General features: G+C 39.4%; 1 protein-coding gene across 2 annotated transcripts in view; it reads right to left on the bottom strand.

Annotated features, from left to right (window-relative positions):
- Window positions 1–21,241, bottom strand: part of cmet (CENP-meta) — a 48,346-nt gene that overhangs the window by 8,518 nt on the left and 18,587 nt on the right. For both annotated transcript variants that reach the window (XM_073969509.1, XM_073969510.1), the window contains one exon: window positions 2,210–8,180. In XM_073969509.1, the coding sequence (XP_073825610.1) occupies window positions 2,210–8,180 (5,971 nt within the window). The remainder of the gene's footprint in view (window positions 1–2,209; window positions 8,181–21,241) is intronic.

Here is a 21,241-nt window from a genome sequence, read left to right as displayed (position 1 = left end):
TAGATGAACTCGCTTGAAATGGATTACATGGAACAAGTCTAGCAACCGCTGACACCATCAAACCACCTATGTATGCCACTTTTTTTTAAAAGTTCCTTGATGAAATTTGAGCAAATCGGCAATTAGGGTAATGACACGGATTAATGACTTTAATATTACAGGTTTCCAGCAAATGGAACGATGACGGTGTCGATTACTGTAGGCTTTGCGAAGATGAAAAAGAGAAGGAGACAATAGAACATCTCTTATGTCGCTGCCCAATGCAAGCTAACAAGCGGCCTGTCATGTTTGAATAAAAGGTTAGACTTGGAGGAAAGTTGACACCTAGGAGTTCATCTACCTTCTCGATGCCCATAATGTAGCAATGTCCTGGTATCCAGCATATTCTAAAAGGCTGGGGCTGGGGCGGCCCTAACTGAAAAAGGGAAACCGCTACTCCGATGTATATAGAACTATCACCACTCTTAAATTTTCTATAAATCAATCCCTCTGGTTAGTCGTGGCAGCTAACTTTCCGTATCAGGATAGATGGGCATATATTCCAAGGACCGAATTCACACAAAGTTGTATATGTCAGATTAATGCTATTCAAACCTGCATAATGAGCTTGTGGTTCTAGGGGTTATCTCTTGTAATTTAGGACCTCTCTATCTCTCATTGGATTATGAAAATCCCTACTGACATATATCTGTCTGTGGATGGGTCTTTACCACCTTATGATGATTTGGATGGTATCACCCGAGCAGGTACTGCAACGAGAGCATGTCATTTTGTTTCTGATGACAGGAGGAGGCACTCTTTCTGAGTTCTCAGAGCGGCGTTATTAGAGGTTTGAATAGTTTTCCATCGCGTTGCACTTGCATTTCCGCACCACACAAAGATAGACATCGGTTTAAAGATCTCAGCATCCAGACTCTTTTGTAGACTCCAGCACCGGTACCTTCTTCCATCTTGTAACTGACTTTATAGAAGGCCAGACCGTCAAGAAGACGGTTTCTTTCGATTCCCATAGGTGCTGTCGCAGCAAAGATTCAGTTCATGCAGCCTTAGAGCCTGTGCTCCTTAGGCAGGAGGTTCAACAGTGCCTTCAGAGCTACTTATATAGTCTTCTAAAATCTCCTGTTATTAGAGTCGAGGCTGTTCTTTGCATCTTGTCCAGTTTGCTGGATGTTAAGTTATGGTGTAATGAGTTCCACTTGACAAGATATCCGTGCGATAGGATGGGCCACAGTATTATACATCCAGTGTACAATCGCGCGTAGGCAATAACCTTAGTGTCCTGATTGTCCAATACCATCAATATGTTGTATGTATGTACGACTGCTGTAGCTTACCGTTATAGCTCCCTTAGTAAAAAAGAACTCAATTGGAAGCTCTTCATTTCTTCATTTGACCCAATCGGACTTAGTTATAATTATAAATATTCAAGGATAGTTTTGAGACAACCTTATTCCTGTCGATTCTACCATTTTAGTTGTTGTTGTTGTTGTAGCAGCATTTAAACCTACTTAGAAGTATAAGTTTAATGCTGGGTTGGCAGCCGCTGGCAGAAACACTATGGTTCCGGGTCAATCCGGTACGAAAGAACCCGCTGCCGTGGGATTACCATTTTAGTGGAAAATATAGCTTATTCCTGAATGTTCAGAGACTCCTAACATTATTAATTAATAGAGGTTGAGAAGACTTTAACAGGAATCTGCCCACGGACATTATTGTTACGTTTGAGTTCTCAACGTGCCATCTTTTTCTTACTTCGAATTCGATAGTTAGAACCCTTTTCCTTCTTTTCTGATTTTTATACCCTCCACCCATAGTATGTTCATAACACATCGAACTAATCATTTGCGACCATATAAATTATATATATTCTTAATCAGGATAAAATTCTAAGACGATATAGATATGTCCGTCTGTTTTAATCACTCTACCGTCCGCAATAATTGCGATAGAACGCTAAAATTTTGCGTCCGGGTGTCTTTTTTTCATAGGCAGGTCAAGTTTAAAGATGGACTATATATTTATTGATATATTCCCCATGTAAAGGTACCAACACATTGAAGGTATTCGTGTTCGAAAAATGTTTGCACCTAAGAGGGAACTAATTATTTCATTTTAGTTCAGAATATTTTATGGTGGAGGGTATAAAAATTTCGGCAAAGCCGCGAACTTAATATTTTTTACTTATTGCTTCTGAGTTTTGTTTACTTACCAATTCCGATCTCAAAGCGTTATAGCTCTCTAGCTGACGTTCCAACAAGTCCTTGTGATGTTGCAAATCCTCACGCAAATTACGACTACAATGTCCAGCTTCCTCAACAGTGGCTTCCATTTTACGTTGCAATTCCACATAATCGGTTTTCAAGACGGCAATTTGATTTTGTAATGTTGCACTTTCTTGTAGCTTCAGATTAGCTTCGCGCAACTGTTGTTCCAACAGTTCATTGGTGTTTTGCAGCTGCTGATTGGTAGCTTGCAGTGAAGTAAATTTCAATTGAAGCTCAGTCAGAGAACTCTTAAGTTCTGACACCTCGTGGTGTAGTGAAGCCCGCTGGAATTGTAATTGATCTTGTAGAGTGTTAAGTTTAGAATGTAACTCTTTTTCCAGTTGGGAAGATTGTAGTAATTTCGATTCAAGATGTTGTATTTGTTCCAATTGTTTGTGTGATGTTTCTTCATACAACTGGCTATTGGAGTTTATCAAAGATTTTAGATTTTTAATTTCATTTGATAAATCCGTATTTTGTTGTGTTGCAGTATTCAAGGAACGTTCAACATCTTCATGTTCGACTAGTAGAGTTTCATATGCCTTGGCTTTGGAACGTATTTCGTGCAGTTCCTGGGATAACTTTTCAATCTTTTGTGTATAGGTATTTTCCTGTTGTTTGTATTGGCAAATGTTCTGTTCGTATTTGTTAAGAGTAATTTGGAGGGTGTCTTTTTCTTGTTGCAAAGCACAAAGCCTTTCAGCATGTGCATTTTTGAGATCAACTAAAGAGGCTTCCAATTTGGACTTTTCCAAAGATAGTTGTTGATATTGTTGTAATTCCAATTCAAGGGTTTCTTTTTCTTTGCACGCACTGTTCAAAGAGTTTTTAAGCTGTTCCATTTGTTGGTTGGTGTTTTGAGCTTCTTGCTGAAGGGCATCAATTTCTTGTTGCTTGGCTTCCAATTTCTCTGTGGTCAAACGCAAATTTTGCGATAACTCTGCCTTTTCTTGAATCATTTGCTCGAGTAACTCTTCAGCCTTTTCTTTTTCTTTAAGGCATTTCAGTTGATCCTTGAGCGTAGCCACTTCTTCCCCAAGAAGAGAACATTTTTCAGAGAGAGATTTTTTCTCTTCAGTTAATTGGCTTAACTGAGTTTCGAGAACATCATATTCGCCACTCAATTTTTGTAACGCAGTGTTACACTGTTGAAGTTGTTGCTCTAAATTACACTTCTCCAATTCCAAGCTAGAACTTGTGGTTGTGAGTGTATCTAGACGTGTTTGTAGGTCTTCATAGGCCTTTATTTGGGTAGATTCTCTCTCTTTAAATGTGCTGAGCTCTTCATTTTTGTTGGTAATTTGTTCATTGAGGATTTGGATTTCTTTTTGTAGCCTTTCCTTTTCCTCTTGACCATTTTGCAATTGGTCTTGAAGTGATTTGAGTTGTTGTTGTAAAACATCTCTTTCGTTTTTATGCGTTTTCTTGGCTTCCAAAAGTTCTTCAATGGTTTTGAGATTTTCCGCTAGCATTTCTTTTAAGTTTTGGATTTCTAAATTGTCTTTCTCATTTGTCACTTGCAGAGCTGCAATCTGTTCCTCTAACGCTTTTTTGTTTTCCACAGCAGCCTCTAAAGCTTTTAGATTTTCTTCCAACTGCAATTTTTCTAAATTGTTTTTCTCATTTGCCTCTTGCAGAGCTGCAATTTGTTCCTCTAAAGCTTTTTTGTTTTCCACAGCAGCCTCTAAAGCTTTTAGATTTTCTTCCAACTGCAATTTTTGTTGTTGTATCTGTGAAAGTTCATCAACCTTTGATTCCAAAGTAGCCTTTTCTTCCATCACCAATTCCAAAGCTTTCATTTTTTCTTCTAGCAGTGATTTTTCTTGCCTCAGCTCTGCTAGCTCCGTTTCTAAAGAAGATTTGTCTTCCTTTACCAAAACTAGAGCTTTGAGTTGTTCTTCCAGCAAGTCCTTCTCTGTTTCCTGTTCTTTTAGTTTCGTTTCCAAAGATACCTTTTCTTCCATCACAGTCTCAAGAACTTTGAGTTTTTCTTCTAACAAAGTTTTTTCTGCTTGTAGCTTTGCAAGCTCCTCACTTACACGATTTTCCAAACAAGTTTTTTCTTCCGCCAAGGATTCTAAATTCTTCAACTCTTCTTCTAATTGCAATTTTTGTTCTTCCAAAGAGGATTTTTCCTCCCGCAAGGTATTCAAATGCATTTCGGAGAGCTTTTGTTGACTTTCACTGGATTCCTTAAGTTCGCAGAACTTTTTCGCTAAATTTTCCTTTTCTTCTGCTAGTCCCTCAAGTTTCTGTTGCAAATCGGTTTTTTGTTGGTCAAAATTTCTACACAAGTCTTCCTTTTCGTCTTGCAAAGCTTCAAGCAGGGAAATTTTAGCTTGGAATGTTTGTATTATCTCTTCACGGGCTGCATCTTCTTTGCAATATTCTTGTATTTGATGTTCAGCATCTTGTAGCTTTTGTTGAATTTGTTGACGTTCTAAAGCCAATTGATCTCTCTCCTCCACAAGTTGTTGTAAACGTTCCTGCTGGTCACCGTTGGACTTAAGTGTTTCTTCCAACTGAGCAAGTTTAAGTTGAATTTGTTCCTTTTCATCACAAATTGTTAGCTTTTCTCTAACAATTTCATTGTGTTTTTCATTGAACTCTCTGTAATCTTCACGAAGCTTAAGAAGTTCCTGACCCAATTCCTCCTTTTCCTTCAAGTGTGTGGCTTCCTTTTCTTTGAAAACTTCTAAATCTTTATAGATTTCCGTGGAGGATTTTTGTTGATGTTCCAAATCTTGATATTGGGCTTGTAATGAGACAAATTGTTGTTTTATTTCTTCTAGTTCTTGTTTGACACTTATGGAAGATTCTTCATGCGTTTTGAGAGTTTCCATGGCTTGGCTCAATTCTGCTTGCAATTGTGTTCTTTGCTCTTGAAGATTTTCAAGTTCACTTTCCCTGACTTGTTTTTGTTCTTGAAGCTCATGATATTCAACTTGTAGGGTTGTAAGTTTTTCTCTTTCTTCTTCAAGTTCCTGTTTACATTGCTGGGATAATTCTTCTTTGCCCTTCATCTCTTCTAGAGCTTTGTGTAATTGTGTTTGCACTTCACAGTACTCCTCTTGAAGCTTTTCAAATTGCTTGGCATTTTGTTGATCACCCTGTAATTCCCTTAGAGCTTCCTCTTGCTGACGATATTGTTCCTGAAGTTGCAAACGTTCAGCTTGAAGTTCTTCATAGCTTTGTGTTAGCTGGTGTAATTCATTTCGCAGCGATTGACATGTTTCCTCAGTTGCATTTAGTTGTTGTAAAGCTTGTTCCTGTTGTGTTTTCAGTTCACTGTACTGAGATTGGAGTTTGATTAGCTCTTCTAGAGCTTCAGCTTGTTCACCTCCCTCCTGAATATAATCACTTTGCAATTGATTATATTCATTTCTGACCTTTTCCACTTGTTCCTGTAACTCCTGAGCTCTTCTTGTGACATCTTCATATTCTTGCTTCAATTGTAGCAACTGTTCCTCTTGTTGTTTTATGGTAGTCTCATATGCATCTTTTCTATCCTCCCATTCTTTGTTGTACTTCTTCATATTATCCCTGTATTCATTGGCAGAAACTTCCAACTTTTCCAACATTTCCAGTTGCAATTGATTGCAACGTTCTTTGTACACTTTTTCTTTTTCCTCAAATTGATCTTGAGCCGCCTTCATATCTGATTCCATATCAAGATTACGTTGTGTTAAATCTTCCAACATGGCAGTTTGACTTTCCAATGTTTCGGACATTTCGCGTTCCTTGGCTTGCAATTGTTCCAATTCTTTACGCAAATCATTTACCAAAGAAGTTGCAGGTGCTTTAACATCTCCACCGCCATTTAGGGTACAGTTCATCATCAGCATTGAGGAATCAAATGTGCAATTGTTGACCTTTTCTTGCAGTTCTTCAAAAACCACAGTCATGTCAGCCTTTTCTCGTTCCAAGGTTTCAATTTGTTGTTGATATGTCTTACAGGCACACTTCTCCACAAATATGGATTTTTCCAAAAGTTCAGCGGACAATTGTGTAATCTGTTCACGCATTTCACTTAGTGTACGTTCGGTGTTCTCCAATAAAGCTTTGTTACTTTGACGTTCCTCCTCATTTAGTGTTTTCAATTGAGATATTTGCTCCTTAAGTCTAACTATGAATTCCATACAATTTTCACAACCATTTGTTTCAGCATCACAATTATTTGGCATTTCTTCTCCTTCATTGCCATTCTGTTTCTTTTCCTCCTGTTCAGTATTTAATTCCACAATGTGGAATGAATGCTGTTTAAATGAACCTTGTAGTTGGATATTTTCCATTTCATCTTGGAAGTTCTTTTGGATTCTATTTACACCGCTTATATTGCGCAAATATAATTTATAATTTGGTGTTTGTTGAGTACCACCGCCGGCGCCGTGGTTTTTGGGTGTTTTGAATACCCTTCTCTGGCCATTTTGTTGCTCCAGTTCGATTTGTGTTAGGGACTCAGAAAGTTGTTGGAACTTCCTTAACAAATCATCTTCTGGATATGGACTACCGCCATCGAAGTCTTCACATTCTTCTTCAATGCAAACACCAGAGCTACGCATTGAAGAATTGCGTCCAGGGGAAGGTGTACAAATCACAGATCTGCGTTCATGACCCAAAACCCTTTCCAGTTGCGACTTCAATTCACATATCTCTGCTTCTGCTTTGGAAACTTCCTGGCTGTTCTCTTGCAACGACTTAACCTCCTGTTCCAATTTGGTGTTTTGTTCTTTCAGAGCATCACTCTCTTGCAGGTTATCCATTAGCTGATTCGAAAGGTCGTCATATTCCCTTTGCAAATCATCAAATTGTGTTTGTAATTCCGATAGTTGGGATTTGAGTTGTTCATTTTCTTTGAAAATATTTGTTGTGGTGGGGTCCCCACCGCCACCACCTCCATTACAAATTGGCTCCTCAGCATGTTGCTTCTCTTCTGCTGCCGATGTTGACACCCTCTCCAATAGCTGCTGCTGGACATCTTGTACCTTGTGTTTTAATTCCACAATTTCACTTTGCAATTCAATATTTTCCTTTTGCAAACGTTCGCAGTCTGTTACCGTTGTGCCGGACAACTGATCCTCCTTTCCACCACCATTCTCCAATTGTTCATATTCCAATTGCAAATGTTTATATTTCGATTCGATTTCAGCATACTGCTGTTCTATGTCTTTCAAAGCTTGTTGCTGTTCTTGCCATGATAATTCCAAGCTATTATATTTCTCTTGCAACACCACCATTTCTTGTCTTGCCAACTCCACTTGATGATTTAGGGCCATACATTCTTCAGTTTTGGCAGAAGTTTCAGAGCTCACCTGCTCGTATTCCCGTTGAATATCTTGCAGTCTCTCCCGTAGGACTTGTAAATCTTTTTGCAGCTTCTCACATTCACCTCTTTCCCTGCGCTGTAACTCTTCCAATTCTTCAATTTTTACTTTTGATTCTTGATTTTCTTTTTCAATTTCTTGATAGTTGATGCGCAATTGCTCGTATTCCAATGTGAGTTTGGTAAATTCTTGGGTCACCTTTTCGTTATCGGCTAACAGACGTTGTAAATCTTCACATTTAACACAAATTTTACCATTCTCATCTATATTTGATTCGGTTAGTGACAATTGTAGTTCTTCTTTGGAATTGATGAATTTTTCATTTGTCACCGATTTTAGCGATTTCTCCAGTTTATTTACTTCTTGCTCTTTTTCTTTGAGTGCCTCGACGAGTTCGTTTTCACGTAGCTTAGCTTTATTCTTGTGTCTTTCAAATTCAAATTCAATATTTACAGCTTCACGATTTTCCATTTCCAATTTTTCATTGGTCTTCTTTAGTTCTGCCAATTCCAGCTCATATTTGGCTATTTTGTCATTGGCTTTCTTATTGGCTGAGGTTAATTTACTGATTTGTATTTGAAGGGCATCACATCTGTAATAGGGAAATGAGGAGAAGATTAGAAAGTGATAGGACTAACATTTTAATGAGGTTAGTCAGAAAAAATGCTATATTTTGCAAATAGTTAGATGAATTACTTATGTAAGCAGTAAAAGTGATAGTTTAGTAGCTACAAAAGCTCCTGCAGTGACTGGGCAAAAAAATGGTAAAATTCTAAACTTCTAAAATAATCTACAACTTATTCCATGTTATGTGGGATATTTGGCACACGGTAATGATATGTATTGTCCATTAATTCTTATGTTCTCGAATTGCTGATAAATCTATTTATCTTTTCCTTTTTGCGATAGTAACCTTAATTTCCTATTTTATGGTTGTTTTTGTAGGTAATCAAATATGTTGATTGATGTATAATTCCACTTTTCTGTTTCAGTTCCCTCTCAATTCAAATCCTAAAATTCTGCAAAGTAAGACACAGCATGGTATCAATGGGAAGTCTAACGAAACCGGTTTACATGTCGTAGGGTGGTGGTACATCGAGAGGAACCCGGCTGCCGCCCTCCAATTAGGTGAATTGTCTATTCCACAATACTCCTCTGGGTCGAGCGGCAATGATCCCTTACCATAATAGAGATTCCCTATCAGAGATAACTATCACCAGGTTTGCAGTCAGAGTAGCGAATGTATTTCAAAGAAGCCTCGTTACTACCTGGGCGACTCAACGAGTTGTTGTTGTAACCGTGTTTAATCTGACTGTGGGTATATCTTCAATTCTAGGAACGTGGTTTTTTCGATGTGATGTAACCACAGATCTACTAGAGTTAGTTGAGTATATTTGGCAGGGCTGTTGAAAACGTGAAGTGTGCCGCATGCTGGGCAGATGTTTTGCACGGTGTCATGGCATGGCTTCACGGTAACACCCGATCAGTCGCTGTACTGGAAGAATCGTTGCCTCCTCATGTAGATGGCCCCCTGGAGTCATGAGGAGGGGAGGCACCCTGTTGCTATTCACAGGCAGAATTTTGAAAAGTTTGAATTTTATTCCATCGTACCAAACTGGCGCAGCATGCTTACCACAGACCGACCTATCGCATTATATGTGGCCAACAAGGTTGCATTATCTGCCCAAGTGCTACCGGCTAGGTACTTGAGGAACTTGTTCCTACATTTCAGCTTGTTGCAGAATGAGAACGTGCTGTCGAATGAGACCCCTAGAATTTTGGGGTAGTTTGTGGTCTGAATTCTGCTATCATCGACCACGGCATTCAACTCTCTTCTTATCTGCGCCGTCTATGTGGTGAACAGATTGGTCATAGATTTAGTGGCGGATATGTGCATATTCCTAGCGTGGAAAAAGGAGGTAAACTCATTCAAACATGAGTTCAGTCTTTCACAAATGACATCAGGGAAGGTACGATATCGATGCCGTCTGGAGTTGGCGGAATACAGGAGATGAGACGTTAAACAGTTCCGGAGCTATCACCCCACATTGGGGATATTCCGGCTTCAAACTACGGGGTCTGAACTTCTTGTTCCTGAATTCCACGTACGACTGGCGTCCACACATACATATAATTGATTATCCAAGATTTCAAGCTTGGCCGGAAGGTTGTCTGATTAAAGTCCTCAAACAGCGTGGAGTGTTTGACAGTATAAAAGGTTTTTGATAAGCCAATCGCCACCATCTCTGTTCTATCACACGGCTTTCTCTGGTTTGTCGAGGACTCAAATATGTGTGGAGGTGGCTTGGAACGCTTTTGTCGTGCTGTGCTGCTTATGGAATCCATGCTGATGATCGGCAACTGGTAAGCTATTACTAACGCTGGGGGGACTAAGGCCTCAAGGGTCTATGCTACGGACGACAAAATCGTAATCGGCCTGTACGATTCACCTTTGCTGACATCCTTGTATGGCTTCAGTAGCGGGACCCCCTGGCCCATTTTCCAGACTTCGAAAACGATGAGGGTGGTTAGCTACAGGATAAGGACTTTAGTGAGATACTCCACTCCCGGCACATCCAACTGTTTCAGCTTTCCCATAGAAATTCCATCATTACCCACCACGCCTTTGATGATTTAGTGTTCCTGATGGCATTCGCAACATCATCCATTGTAAATTGTGGTGGTTCATCCTCGGCTGGAAGAGATTTGATGCGACGTAGTACTCTTCTCTTCGCCCTGTCACTCCAGGGTGCTGGACAAACTGTCGATTGAAATAACTTGAGCACCACTGTAATGAACAGACTACTCCAATCTGGTGTGATCCTTCCTCAGTAGCAGTTGTTGAGTTTGGTTTCCTGCACCGCCGCGACCTTGTTATTCGTCCGACTCATTATGTCCACTTACCTCGGAGTCCATTGCAATTAAATTGCAAAAAGGGTACATTTTGTGGGATTGGAACAACAACGACAGGTGTTAAATGCTGCGTGTGCGATTGCTGTTGAGAGAACTGCGGAGGAGTTTCGTAATCTGACGATGACGACTCGCTTGGGGCTGTGTTCACGCAGCAACATAGTCCATCACATGAACAAGTTCAGAGCAACCCCTTAGACATATATTGCATCTCACCGAAGGTTGGATATGGATGAAGATGCGGATGTGACAAACCGAGCGCAAATATATTGGTCTTGTGTTTCCCTCCGTCCCGGCACGGTCTAAAAGAATGCGGAGCAGGTATTCCGGGTTATGCTGGTACCAACAAAGAAAAACGATAAAAATACTTTAGCCTGCTTTTGTTTTGTTGTTGCTGAGCTATACGTTTTTAATGGTCAATAAGGACTCCCCTACCAAAGTAGTTTCAGCTCAACTACGCTCGGTGCGGTGCAGCCGTCTGAGTTCCTATAGGGCAAGAATGTACGATACAGTGAAAAAAAATATCCGCCCAGCATGCGGCGCAGTCTCCCCGAGCCAGATTAAACAAGTGATCTTACTGTTACAACAAAAGCAACAACATCGGCCATTTGCTAGTCCAATCAAATATTCGGGGAAATATTCCGTCTTCCACGATTGTAATTCGAGGCAAGTTCATCCGCTTCTTGTACGATGAGCAAACAACGATGTTGAATAGATGCTGAGAGATGTTTTGGCTCAGCGGGCAGCCTTAATCCTAAAGACGGTTCAATCCGGAACAATTTCGAAAATTACACATTCGTCAATAACATCTTCAATTCGTCTATTACATCTCACGGTGCGAACTGTATTAATAGCTTATAATCTCAAAGACGTAGGTTACTCAACCTTCTCACAAAAATTATGATCATAACCTCCTTAAAAAGTAAAATCCATGGATAAAGTAAAATGTATGGATAAACCTAATCATCCGTTTTATCGTTAAATTCCATTTCTTATTAGTCCTAATTTATTTTTTTCTACCAACTTATAGTTGATAATTGGCATACCAGAAGAAACAATTCATTAAGTGAATTGACATTTTAAACTCCAAGGTAGTTAATCCATTTGTTTCAAGAATACTGGGAAGTTTATCCAAATTAAATGTTGTACAAAAAAATATAAGTCTTCCTTCAGTTTTCCGTTTTATAATTTTCACAAATACTTTTTTAGTGACCAACCACCTACTTTTGACACCTAATAACAGTTGTTATTATAAAACAAGTAAGAGCAGGCTATAGTCGGACAGGCCGACCATGTGATACCCTATACCACTATAGATTTGCAATATCTTTCCTCCATGGATAAAGATATAACCTGTACATTACAAATTTTACCAATTTTCACACAAAAGTTTTGGTCCATTTAACCCGCTAAATATTATCTGATATTCATGTTGGTTTGCACACGCCTTCTCCATCATAAACTTAACCTTTGTTTAAAATTTCGCGCCGATCGAACTATTATTGCGACCTACAGAGCGGCTACAAAATCGACCAAAAATTTTGTTTTTGGTCCATTTCATCCCTTTAACATTTCACGATCATCGCCAAAAACTAATCAGTTCTATTCTGGTACAACCCCGACCTTCATACTAAATTTCGTGACAATCGGTCCATAATTGCGGCCTGTAGCTTGATTACAATTTTTAATGGACGGACAGACGGACGGACGGACGGACGGACACACATAGCTAAATCGCTTTATCTCGTCGAGATATGAAGTTTGGTATACCACATGAGGGGTCTACGACGAATATTTCGCGGCGTTACATGAATTTTTGGGAAAACAAACTTATTATACCCTTTTCCACATTGTGGTATAGGGTATAAAAAATTCTGTGTCACCTATTCGTTATAACCCTGTTTCACTATAATAGTTCTACTCAAATGAGACAACAACAGTATATAAAAAAAAACAAATCTCATCATGAATCAGATAAATTGCAGTGATTACATTTTCTGCTTTCCTCTTTGAGTTGGTGGTCTATTACACACATTCTGACAGGCTATCAAGAGAGATAAGCAATCATGCAAACTGTTTAACTTTTAACTGTTGCATTCATTCATTTTCACCACTTATATGGCTCGATATAATTAAAAAATAAAGTAACAAAAAAAAAACTTGAAACAATTAACAAAGACATCTAATTTACATAGACACTATACAAAAGCAACAACAAGATACATAAAAAATAAGGGAAACAAGATAAGCAAAGAAAAAATTAGCTTAAAAATTAATCAGTCTGTCTGACGAAAGAAGAAAACACATTTTATTGTAGGTTATGGGGTACAAAAAGGGACATGACATGTTTAAATGCAGGGGGACAAATTTAATTAGTGCCCACACTTGTCATTTTATGTGTAAAGAATACTACAAACATATATTGGGGTGGGATGGATATGTAGATTTGAGATCCGGGGAAATCAATATCACAAAAAACATATAACATATACTACATACTAAAAGCTTATAATTTTTACAACACCCACAAGGAGAGTTTGTACATACACTAAAACAATCTTATTCCCCTTTTGTATATATTTAAAATTATATTTGTTCCACCCTAATGTAATTTTAAATGTAAACCACAAACATAAATTTGCTGCTCTTTTTACTTGTGATTGTGAAAAGAAGAAGATTTATGCCATGCCCTCAACATACAAATATGCACCAAATCTGAATACAAGTAGCAAAGGGAGAGGACATAAATTTTTACACATACACATACAACTATTTTCGCCAGCATGCACATTAGTATTTTTGCTGTGTGCAATAGCTACGATATTGAAAATCTCACAGAATAGATAAAAATAAAAAAGGAAACAAAAATTTTTTCCATAAAAATTGCTAAAATTAGATATTGAACTTTGATTTTTGTTGTTTGCATTCACATTTAGCATAGAGAGTCAAATTCTATAGAATCTCATCCCCCCAAATGGATGAAAATCACATTTTGCTGTTTATATCTTTTGTCATAGGGCTAACGAATATAGGCAACAACACCATATTAGAAAAATCACGAGGCTGGAATATTAATGGTTGAAAAAGATAAAAGTGTTCGAAAATAATTTTTAATACAGTTGTGCCTCGATTATGCATCCGATTATATTAATATTTATATAAAATATATTACCAATTTTCAAGAATGTCCAAATTTTCGTATGCATAAGCAGTTTTATGAAAAGATTCGACATTAACATTCATGAATTATTCGCCGTTACATTTCTATGGTGGATTATCTTTCCTATTGCACCAGTCTGTTCAATACAGACTTACATCGATTGAGTCTGGCTCTAATGACCCGTACATGGAATGTAGTATGGGAGTAGCAGTCAGGTGTGGAACTGCCAAGGTAGAGTTGCTGAACATATACATACCGCTGGTACATAGCTGTATTTCAGGTTACAAGCCTAGCATTAACCGTCTGGACTTGGGGGTCTTTAATGCACATCATGAGTTGTCGCAGATTGATAGCTTTACGTTTTGCACGGTCAATGAGGACACCCCTACCTGAATTAGAGGAGAGCGTTACAGTTCCCCGGACATAACCATCGTGTCACGTGGTCTATGAAATGACGTTACCTGGCAACCAGTCATTTCTCTTGGATCAGACCATCTCTCAATAAGTGTCTCCATCAGCAGACCGTCCGATTTCATCACCTCTAATAATTTCTAATTTCAAAGCTGATTGGCCGAGTTTCAGAGAGTTCACTAATCACCGTTTTACAGATCTGCCCAATCCTTCTGATGTTCGGGTAGCGTAAAGGACGAAGGAGACATCACTGATGCATCACTGATGCATCCGTTCGCCTTATACCTGCTACTCGAATACCCGAAGTGAGACCAAACTTCACAGCAGAGGCGACTGAATTAGCAAAAGAGCTGCGTCGAGCCAACCATATTGACCCCGCAGTAAAGGAGTTGACACTGGAGGTTAACAAGTTGGTCGGCGAGCATAAGCGGAACAAGTGGTTAAATCGTCTGAAGAGTTGAAACATTGGAGACGGTATAAGAGAATTGTGGGCAACAGTTAAGTCACTCTCGAACTCTGGAAGGAGGGAAGATGGGACCTCAGTCACGTTTGGCTACGTTACGTTGACGGACCCGAAGAGGTGCGCAAGTTATTTCAATCGACAGTTTGTCGAGCACCCCGAGTGGGATAGGGCGTAGAGAAGAGTACTACGTCACATCAGATCTCTTCCTGCCGAGGATGAACCACCACAGTTAATAATGGATGATGTTGCGAGTGTCATCAGGAACGCGAAATCATCCAAAGGGTTGGGTCCTAATGGAATCTCCATGGTAATGCTGAAACTGCTGAATGAGCCGGGAGTTGAGTATCTCACAAAAGTTGTCAACCTGTCGCTATCCGCCAACATCGAGCCCGATGTCTCAATCTTAAAAGTGGGTAGAATGGTACCGCAACAAAATCCAGACTAGGATGCCAGCAAATGTGGATCGTAAAGATGGATTTTGTTTTGGTCTCCCATTGCAAAGGCTCTTGGGGCTTTACACCTTCTCAGCTTCAGAAATAGCTATGCAGCTGCCGATGATCAGCAGCACAGCACGACAATAGCACTGCACGCCATCTCCACAAATATTAATTGATAGGACAGTGTTAGTGGCGCTCGACTTATCAAAAGCCTTTAATACTTTCAAGCACTCCACGCTGTTTGAGGACATTGAGCAGACTACACTCCGGCCAAGTTTGTGGACGCCAGTAGTACGTAGAATTCAGGAACAAGAATTTCAAGTCCCGTAGGTTCTTATACTATATTGAGGTCGTAACGTATGCGGGTGATAGTACGATCTCTTGGCGTCAGGTACCTTCCCTGATACCATTTGTGAAAGGGAGATCTCCTATTTGATCTTATCACCTTTTTCCATGCGAGGAATATCCACCAATATCACCAACTCCCTAAGATTTGTTTGTAAGTAAGTAACTCCCTAAGATTCTAGGGGTCACATTCGACAGCATGTCTACGCCGTACGCGCATACCATAGCTATCTGCGACAAGCTGAGGATGTAGAAAAAAGGTCCTCAAGTCCCTAGCCAGCAGCCATTGGGGTGTAGATAAAGAAACCTTGTTGACCACATATAACGCCATAGGTCGGTATGTGGGAAACTATGCGGCGCCAGTGTGCTCCGCGAGTATAAGGCAACGAGATGGAAAATGTTAAAACCTGTCAGAATGCCTTCCTGGAAACTGCAACAAGGTGTCTCCTCATGTCTTCAGTGGACCATCTACAGTAGGAGACAAAGATTCATCCAGCACAGCAACACAATGGAATGCTCTCGTTGCAATACTTGCACGGGTGTTACCGTTAGAGCCACCCTAATAGCCATAAAATGGATGGGATCCCCCAACGTTACAAGAGGAAACCCCTAGATCAGCAAGCCTATCAAGCAGGTTTAAATCAGAGCTCCGAAATACTCTCTCGATTTCTACTATCTCGAATTCTACTCGCGAGTTAAACTCGCTCCCAACAACCCCCCTAGAACCTCCTCATCCGAACAACCCTCTCCGAACCTCCTTCCGTACCTCCTTCCAAACCACCGAACAACCCTCTCCAAACTTCCGATCCTCCTTTATACCTTCAGTCCACAGCAACATCAAAACCTATTCACACACAACACGAACGGCCAAAAAGATAATTTTTCTCACTCGATTAGTAAACTCTTACTCTATTTTGAGTAAGAGTACTCTCGAGTGCTCCCAAATAAAACAAAAGTGTGGAGAGTAAACTTCTTGTAAAACTCGTACTCTTCGAGTACTCCCACTCGCAGGTACTTTCCACTCGCGAGTAAAATCGAGCAAATGGGACTTTTTGTTCGCACTCTTCGAATAATCCCACACGCGAGTAAAATCGAGCAACCCGGAGATCTGGATACTATTAACAACTATCGTGTGAATGCGCTCCTCGGAGAAAATCGCAGCTTATAGCGTCAGCTGCCACGACAAACCACTGTAGTTTTGCCGCAACTACTACGCTCGGGATGGTGGAACAGTCCACCCCATACATCCCTGCAGAAGAGCGGCAGCTGCCAAGGCAAACACGAGTATGGCACGCTGCATTTGTTCAATGGCCCAGCTAACACCACTCACATGTTTTCAGATTATTTACGGACGTAGCCAGTACAGTTTGCTCGAAATTCCTCAATTATTGTTCTATCCATGAACAAATTTTACCAGTTCATTGCTGTGGCTAAAAACGAATCCTACAAAAATTTAAGATAAATTTAGAAGATGTTTGAAGCCCAGATATTTAACAATTCTAAAACCATATCATCTTCCTACTTTTATTTTAAACTTAATAATATTTGAATTTCAATACCACACAGAATACATCGCAACAACATACTATATATGTACTACAAAGCCCATCGCTATAGACAGCTTTCGGCAAAAGTTTTACTTTATCTTATCAAATATTGTTATTATATATTTTCTATAATTTTTCTTTTCTTTTTTTTTGCACTAAAGCATTGTTGTAACAATTTTAAAATTTAAATTAGAATAAAAAAAATATTTTCGATCGCGGGTTATGACGTACACAAGACATTCTCAAAAGTCAGTTATATCGTTGAGAATCTAACAACTATAGCACACAAATATTCCAATGATAATATTTAATAACCTTCCATGTGGTTGTTACATATTTAAAATATTTTGATTTATTTTCTTGTTGTATTTTATTCATTTAAGAAACACTAATTATAAATTCTTAACATATGTAAGAGCCCTCGGAAACACATTGGAATTCCCCCGCTTATAATTGTTACGACAGAACACACAGCATAATAACAAAAACACAACAAGCACTCATAAATAGTCCATAATTTATAGGGCAGGCGGCGGCACTCTATCCGCCCCAGTTTTGTATTTTTTGTTTTCAATTTTTCATCCACACCTCATTTATTTGACTCCTAGCATAAACTTGTGACCCAAATGACACAATGCACTTCTTTAAGATAAAACACAAAATGGGTTGGTGGCAATTGATTCATGGTGATGGATGATGATGATCATTGGCATGCATTTGTTGTTAATCGAGGAGAAATCATATTTTAAATAATCACTTGTTAAATATCTTTGAATTGCAATACACAAATGAACAGTTTCCGAACAGCAGTACACCAGATATCGTTTTAATTGTAACTATTTTTTTTTTCTTTTTTGGTGCCGATGAATGAACAACTTTCCGTAATTACCATAAACAACATCACCACCACAAATTCCCATGGAGGTTTGGGAATTAAATTAATAACAACAATATTCATAGTTTTTCATTGTGATAAAAGAAAAGATGTAAACACAATTTAATTTTCTTGGATTCATTAAATCACATCTTCTTGCACTCACATACCCAAACAATATAAACAATCACCAGCCCGGCAATATAACGCAACGTAACGCACTGCACAATGAAACCGTATATTGGTTTTCCGCACACTATTCTTCTACGGTCGTCGTCCCGTCGTCGTTGGGACGCTTGTCTCTCTCTAATATGACAATGTTAATTTTTTATGGTGATGAGTATGACGACGACTATGATGAGAAGCGGATATTTAAACGTTCATAGCTTATATTGAACTGTTTTAATGAAGCAGAAACATCAATGACTTATAGAAAGAAAGAGTGTAGAAAGGGTTTGGTTTGGCAGTTTTTTATTGATCACTATGGGATGGAGGGTATATTGGGTTGGTCGTTAGATTTGTAACATTAAACAAGTAAGAAAGTATCAGTCAGCTGTGCTGACGAAGAAATACCCTCAGCCACTGACAAAAAAAAAAAAAAAAAAAAAAAAACAACTAATCCAATCCAAACACAGTAATTATGCCGTATATAAAATATATTGATTTTGTATCACGAGTTTGCTTTAAAATGTGTACGTACCGTAATGAGGGGCTACACCAAATCATTAACATATACGAAACATTTTTAGTAACCAAGCTTTTTCATAAAATACTCGAAATGTTAAACTACGTTAAACTAAGTTTGGAAGAAATTTTTGAAAAAGTTTTAGAGGTTTCTTACACAATATCCATTTTAGTATGTGCCGGCAGGCAGGGTTTTGGAGCTTTTGGGCCATTATCTTAGGAAGTATTGACTTACTCCGGAAAAAATTTGTACCGTTGTAAATGAGGCCGCCAGAACAAACTACTGAAAAAAGAATCAAAACGATGCGAGAGGAGCTCTTAAACTTCAGTTTTTCAGAATCTTGTGTGGGAGGTATCTGAAGGATAAAACTGGATAAAATAAGAAAGTCCCTGCTAGAATTATCATGCCGATTTGCCATTTTGGTTGGTGCCGTCAGGGTTTCTTGGAACTTTTAGGCCAATACCTCAAAAAGTATGGCCTTGCGCAAGAAAAATAATACCGTCGTAAAGGGAGCCGCAAGGACAACAGAACGATCCGAGAGGTGCTTTTAAACTTCACTTTATACTAATTTTGTGTGGGAGGTACCCGAAGGAGTGGACCGATATAGTCCATATTCAAACCCGATATATATCTGGAAGGAATAATACGATGTGCGAAGTTTGGACCAAATCAATTGCTCCCTTCGAGAGTTATCGTTCACACAATTTTACAGGAAAATTTTGAAATTTTGTTGGGGAGGTACCGAAAGGAGTGGACCGATTTGGCCCATCTTCGAACTTAAACTAAGTTTGGACAAAATATTACCATAACCAACATTTGGTTCGAATCGGTTGATCCGTTCGAGAGTTATCGTGCGCACCAGACAGACAGACGGACGGACATGGCTAAATCGACTCCAAATTTTCTGAAACAAATTTCGTCCAAACATACTTGGGTTCTAAAACCGTTATTACGGTGAGGCACATTTTTGGTCGGATCAAAGTGTATATACCCTTTCTAGCCTAAAGGCTGAGGTTATAAAAATGATAAAAAACTAACTTACAAACTATTTCTACAACAAACACGTTTTTGCAACAGTAGGGCCACCTATAACCCGAAACAACTGTATTGTGAATGCGGGCATCATGGCTATCGCAGCTGAAGAATGTCAGCTACCAAGACTCTAGGTGTAGTGTTTGTGTCAGTGTTGGTTAAACTACCTTCGGCTGCAGTCGCCTCAATTCTAATGGGGAAAAGATAGATAACACCGTGCAAAGCATGTGCCGAGTATTCGGTACAGGCGCGCACGGCACACATTGCACCTTCTCAACTGCCCTTCCAAATATACTCAACTAACTCCAATAGATTTGTAGTTACAACCTATCCTGGAGGATAGAGTCAAGATCAGATTAAACAGAACAAGTAAGAAAACCGTATTGAAGTAAATATGAACAATAAGTAGCTACTAAGCTGCTCATCTACGTTAAGTCTATTTCCATTTAGATGATGATAATCACGAACTCACTTTATACTTAAAATTTCTGTGTGGAGGTTTTCTACCGACAGTGAGTTCGGTCCTATGGGGCCTACTTGAAGACCTATACCCACAACGAAGACTAAATACAATTTTTCAGCCATTTCGTTTGGATATTTATTCCACAACCTTCAAAATAACAAACATCGGGAGGTACCATTCTATGGGGGCTATATGAATAAGTGGGCCTATGCAAGTATCAGGTGGAAAGTTGTATACTCCCAACGAGGACTAAATACCAAATTGAAGCCATTTGGAAATACCGGAAATCGCGTACCGGAAGGTGTGCGTCAATACCAATAAAGTAAAAAATTTTATGCCCCCAGCGAAGACTAAATACAAAATTTCAGCCTTCGGTGGGATGTTGAGGCTAAAACTTTGGAAATACCGAAAATCGGGAGATGCCGTTCTATGGGGCTACATGAAGGCGTGGGTCTATACCAACAAAGTGGAAAGTTTTATGCCCGCAGCGAAGACTAAATACCGAATTTAAGCCATTTCGGTAGGATATTGAGGTCTTAAAGACTTTTTGCATTACTATGTATGAATAATAAATAAATAACCTCGAAATATCAAAAATCGGGAGGTACCATTCAATGGGGGCTATCTGAAGACGTGAACTTATACCGACAACCAAGTATAGAAGTTGCTAGGAATAGTCAGGCTGAACAAACCCGACTACTTCTAGCCCTTCTGGAACAGACGGAGGCCCCGAGTTTCAGCCTGGTAGTGCTTCAATTGGGGCCGAGGACAGATTATCAGATGACGAATTCAATACCAGTCATTCCAGTTACTGAAGTCGGCGATAATCTGACTTCTGACTCTTGAAACTAGGACCGTTGAACACGCGGATGGACCGTATATGGGCCGAAGTTGATAGAACAGCCTTCCATGACAGGAAGCTGTTGACGATGGAACCCGGACAAAAATGTTGGCCTATAACCGTTCTCACAGCCTCAACTGTACCTGCAAATCGGTTGGCTAAAGGCGCATCGTTGATCGTTTCACTTCCTCACGCAGTACATCTGCATCTATGAGGATCAAAAATGACAGCAGGAAATTTACCTCTGCCACGACAGCATGACAAGATAACCCGAGCCTCAAGGGATCCTTCGGGTCTCTACGAACGGCTAACAGCACTAAGAAGAAAACCAGAAGACGCATGGCCAAAAATCCTTCCAATGCGGCAACACAATGACATGCTCCCGTTGAAGGACTTGCACGGGTGTTACCGTGTGGGTCATTCCAATTATCGTATGTTGAATAGGACTCCGCCATTCAAGCATGTCAGGAGGGATCTTCGCTATT

Source organism: Musca autumnalis, unplaced genomic scaffold, assembly GCF_047663935.1.
Source record: "Musca autumnalis isolate F117 unplaced genomic scaffold, ASM4766393v1 scaffold_2, whole genome shotgun sequence".
Taxonomy (NCBI): Eukaryota; Metazoa; Arthropoda; class Insecta; order Diptera; family Muscidae; genus Musca; species Musca autumnalis.
Note: the sequence above shows the minus strand (reverse complement) of the source record. Positions and strands in the feature narration are given on the sequence as shown.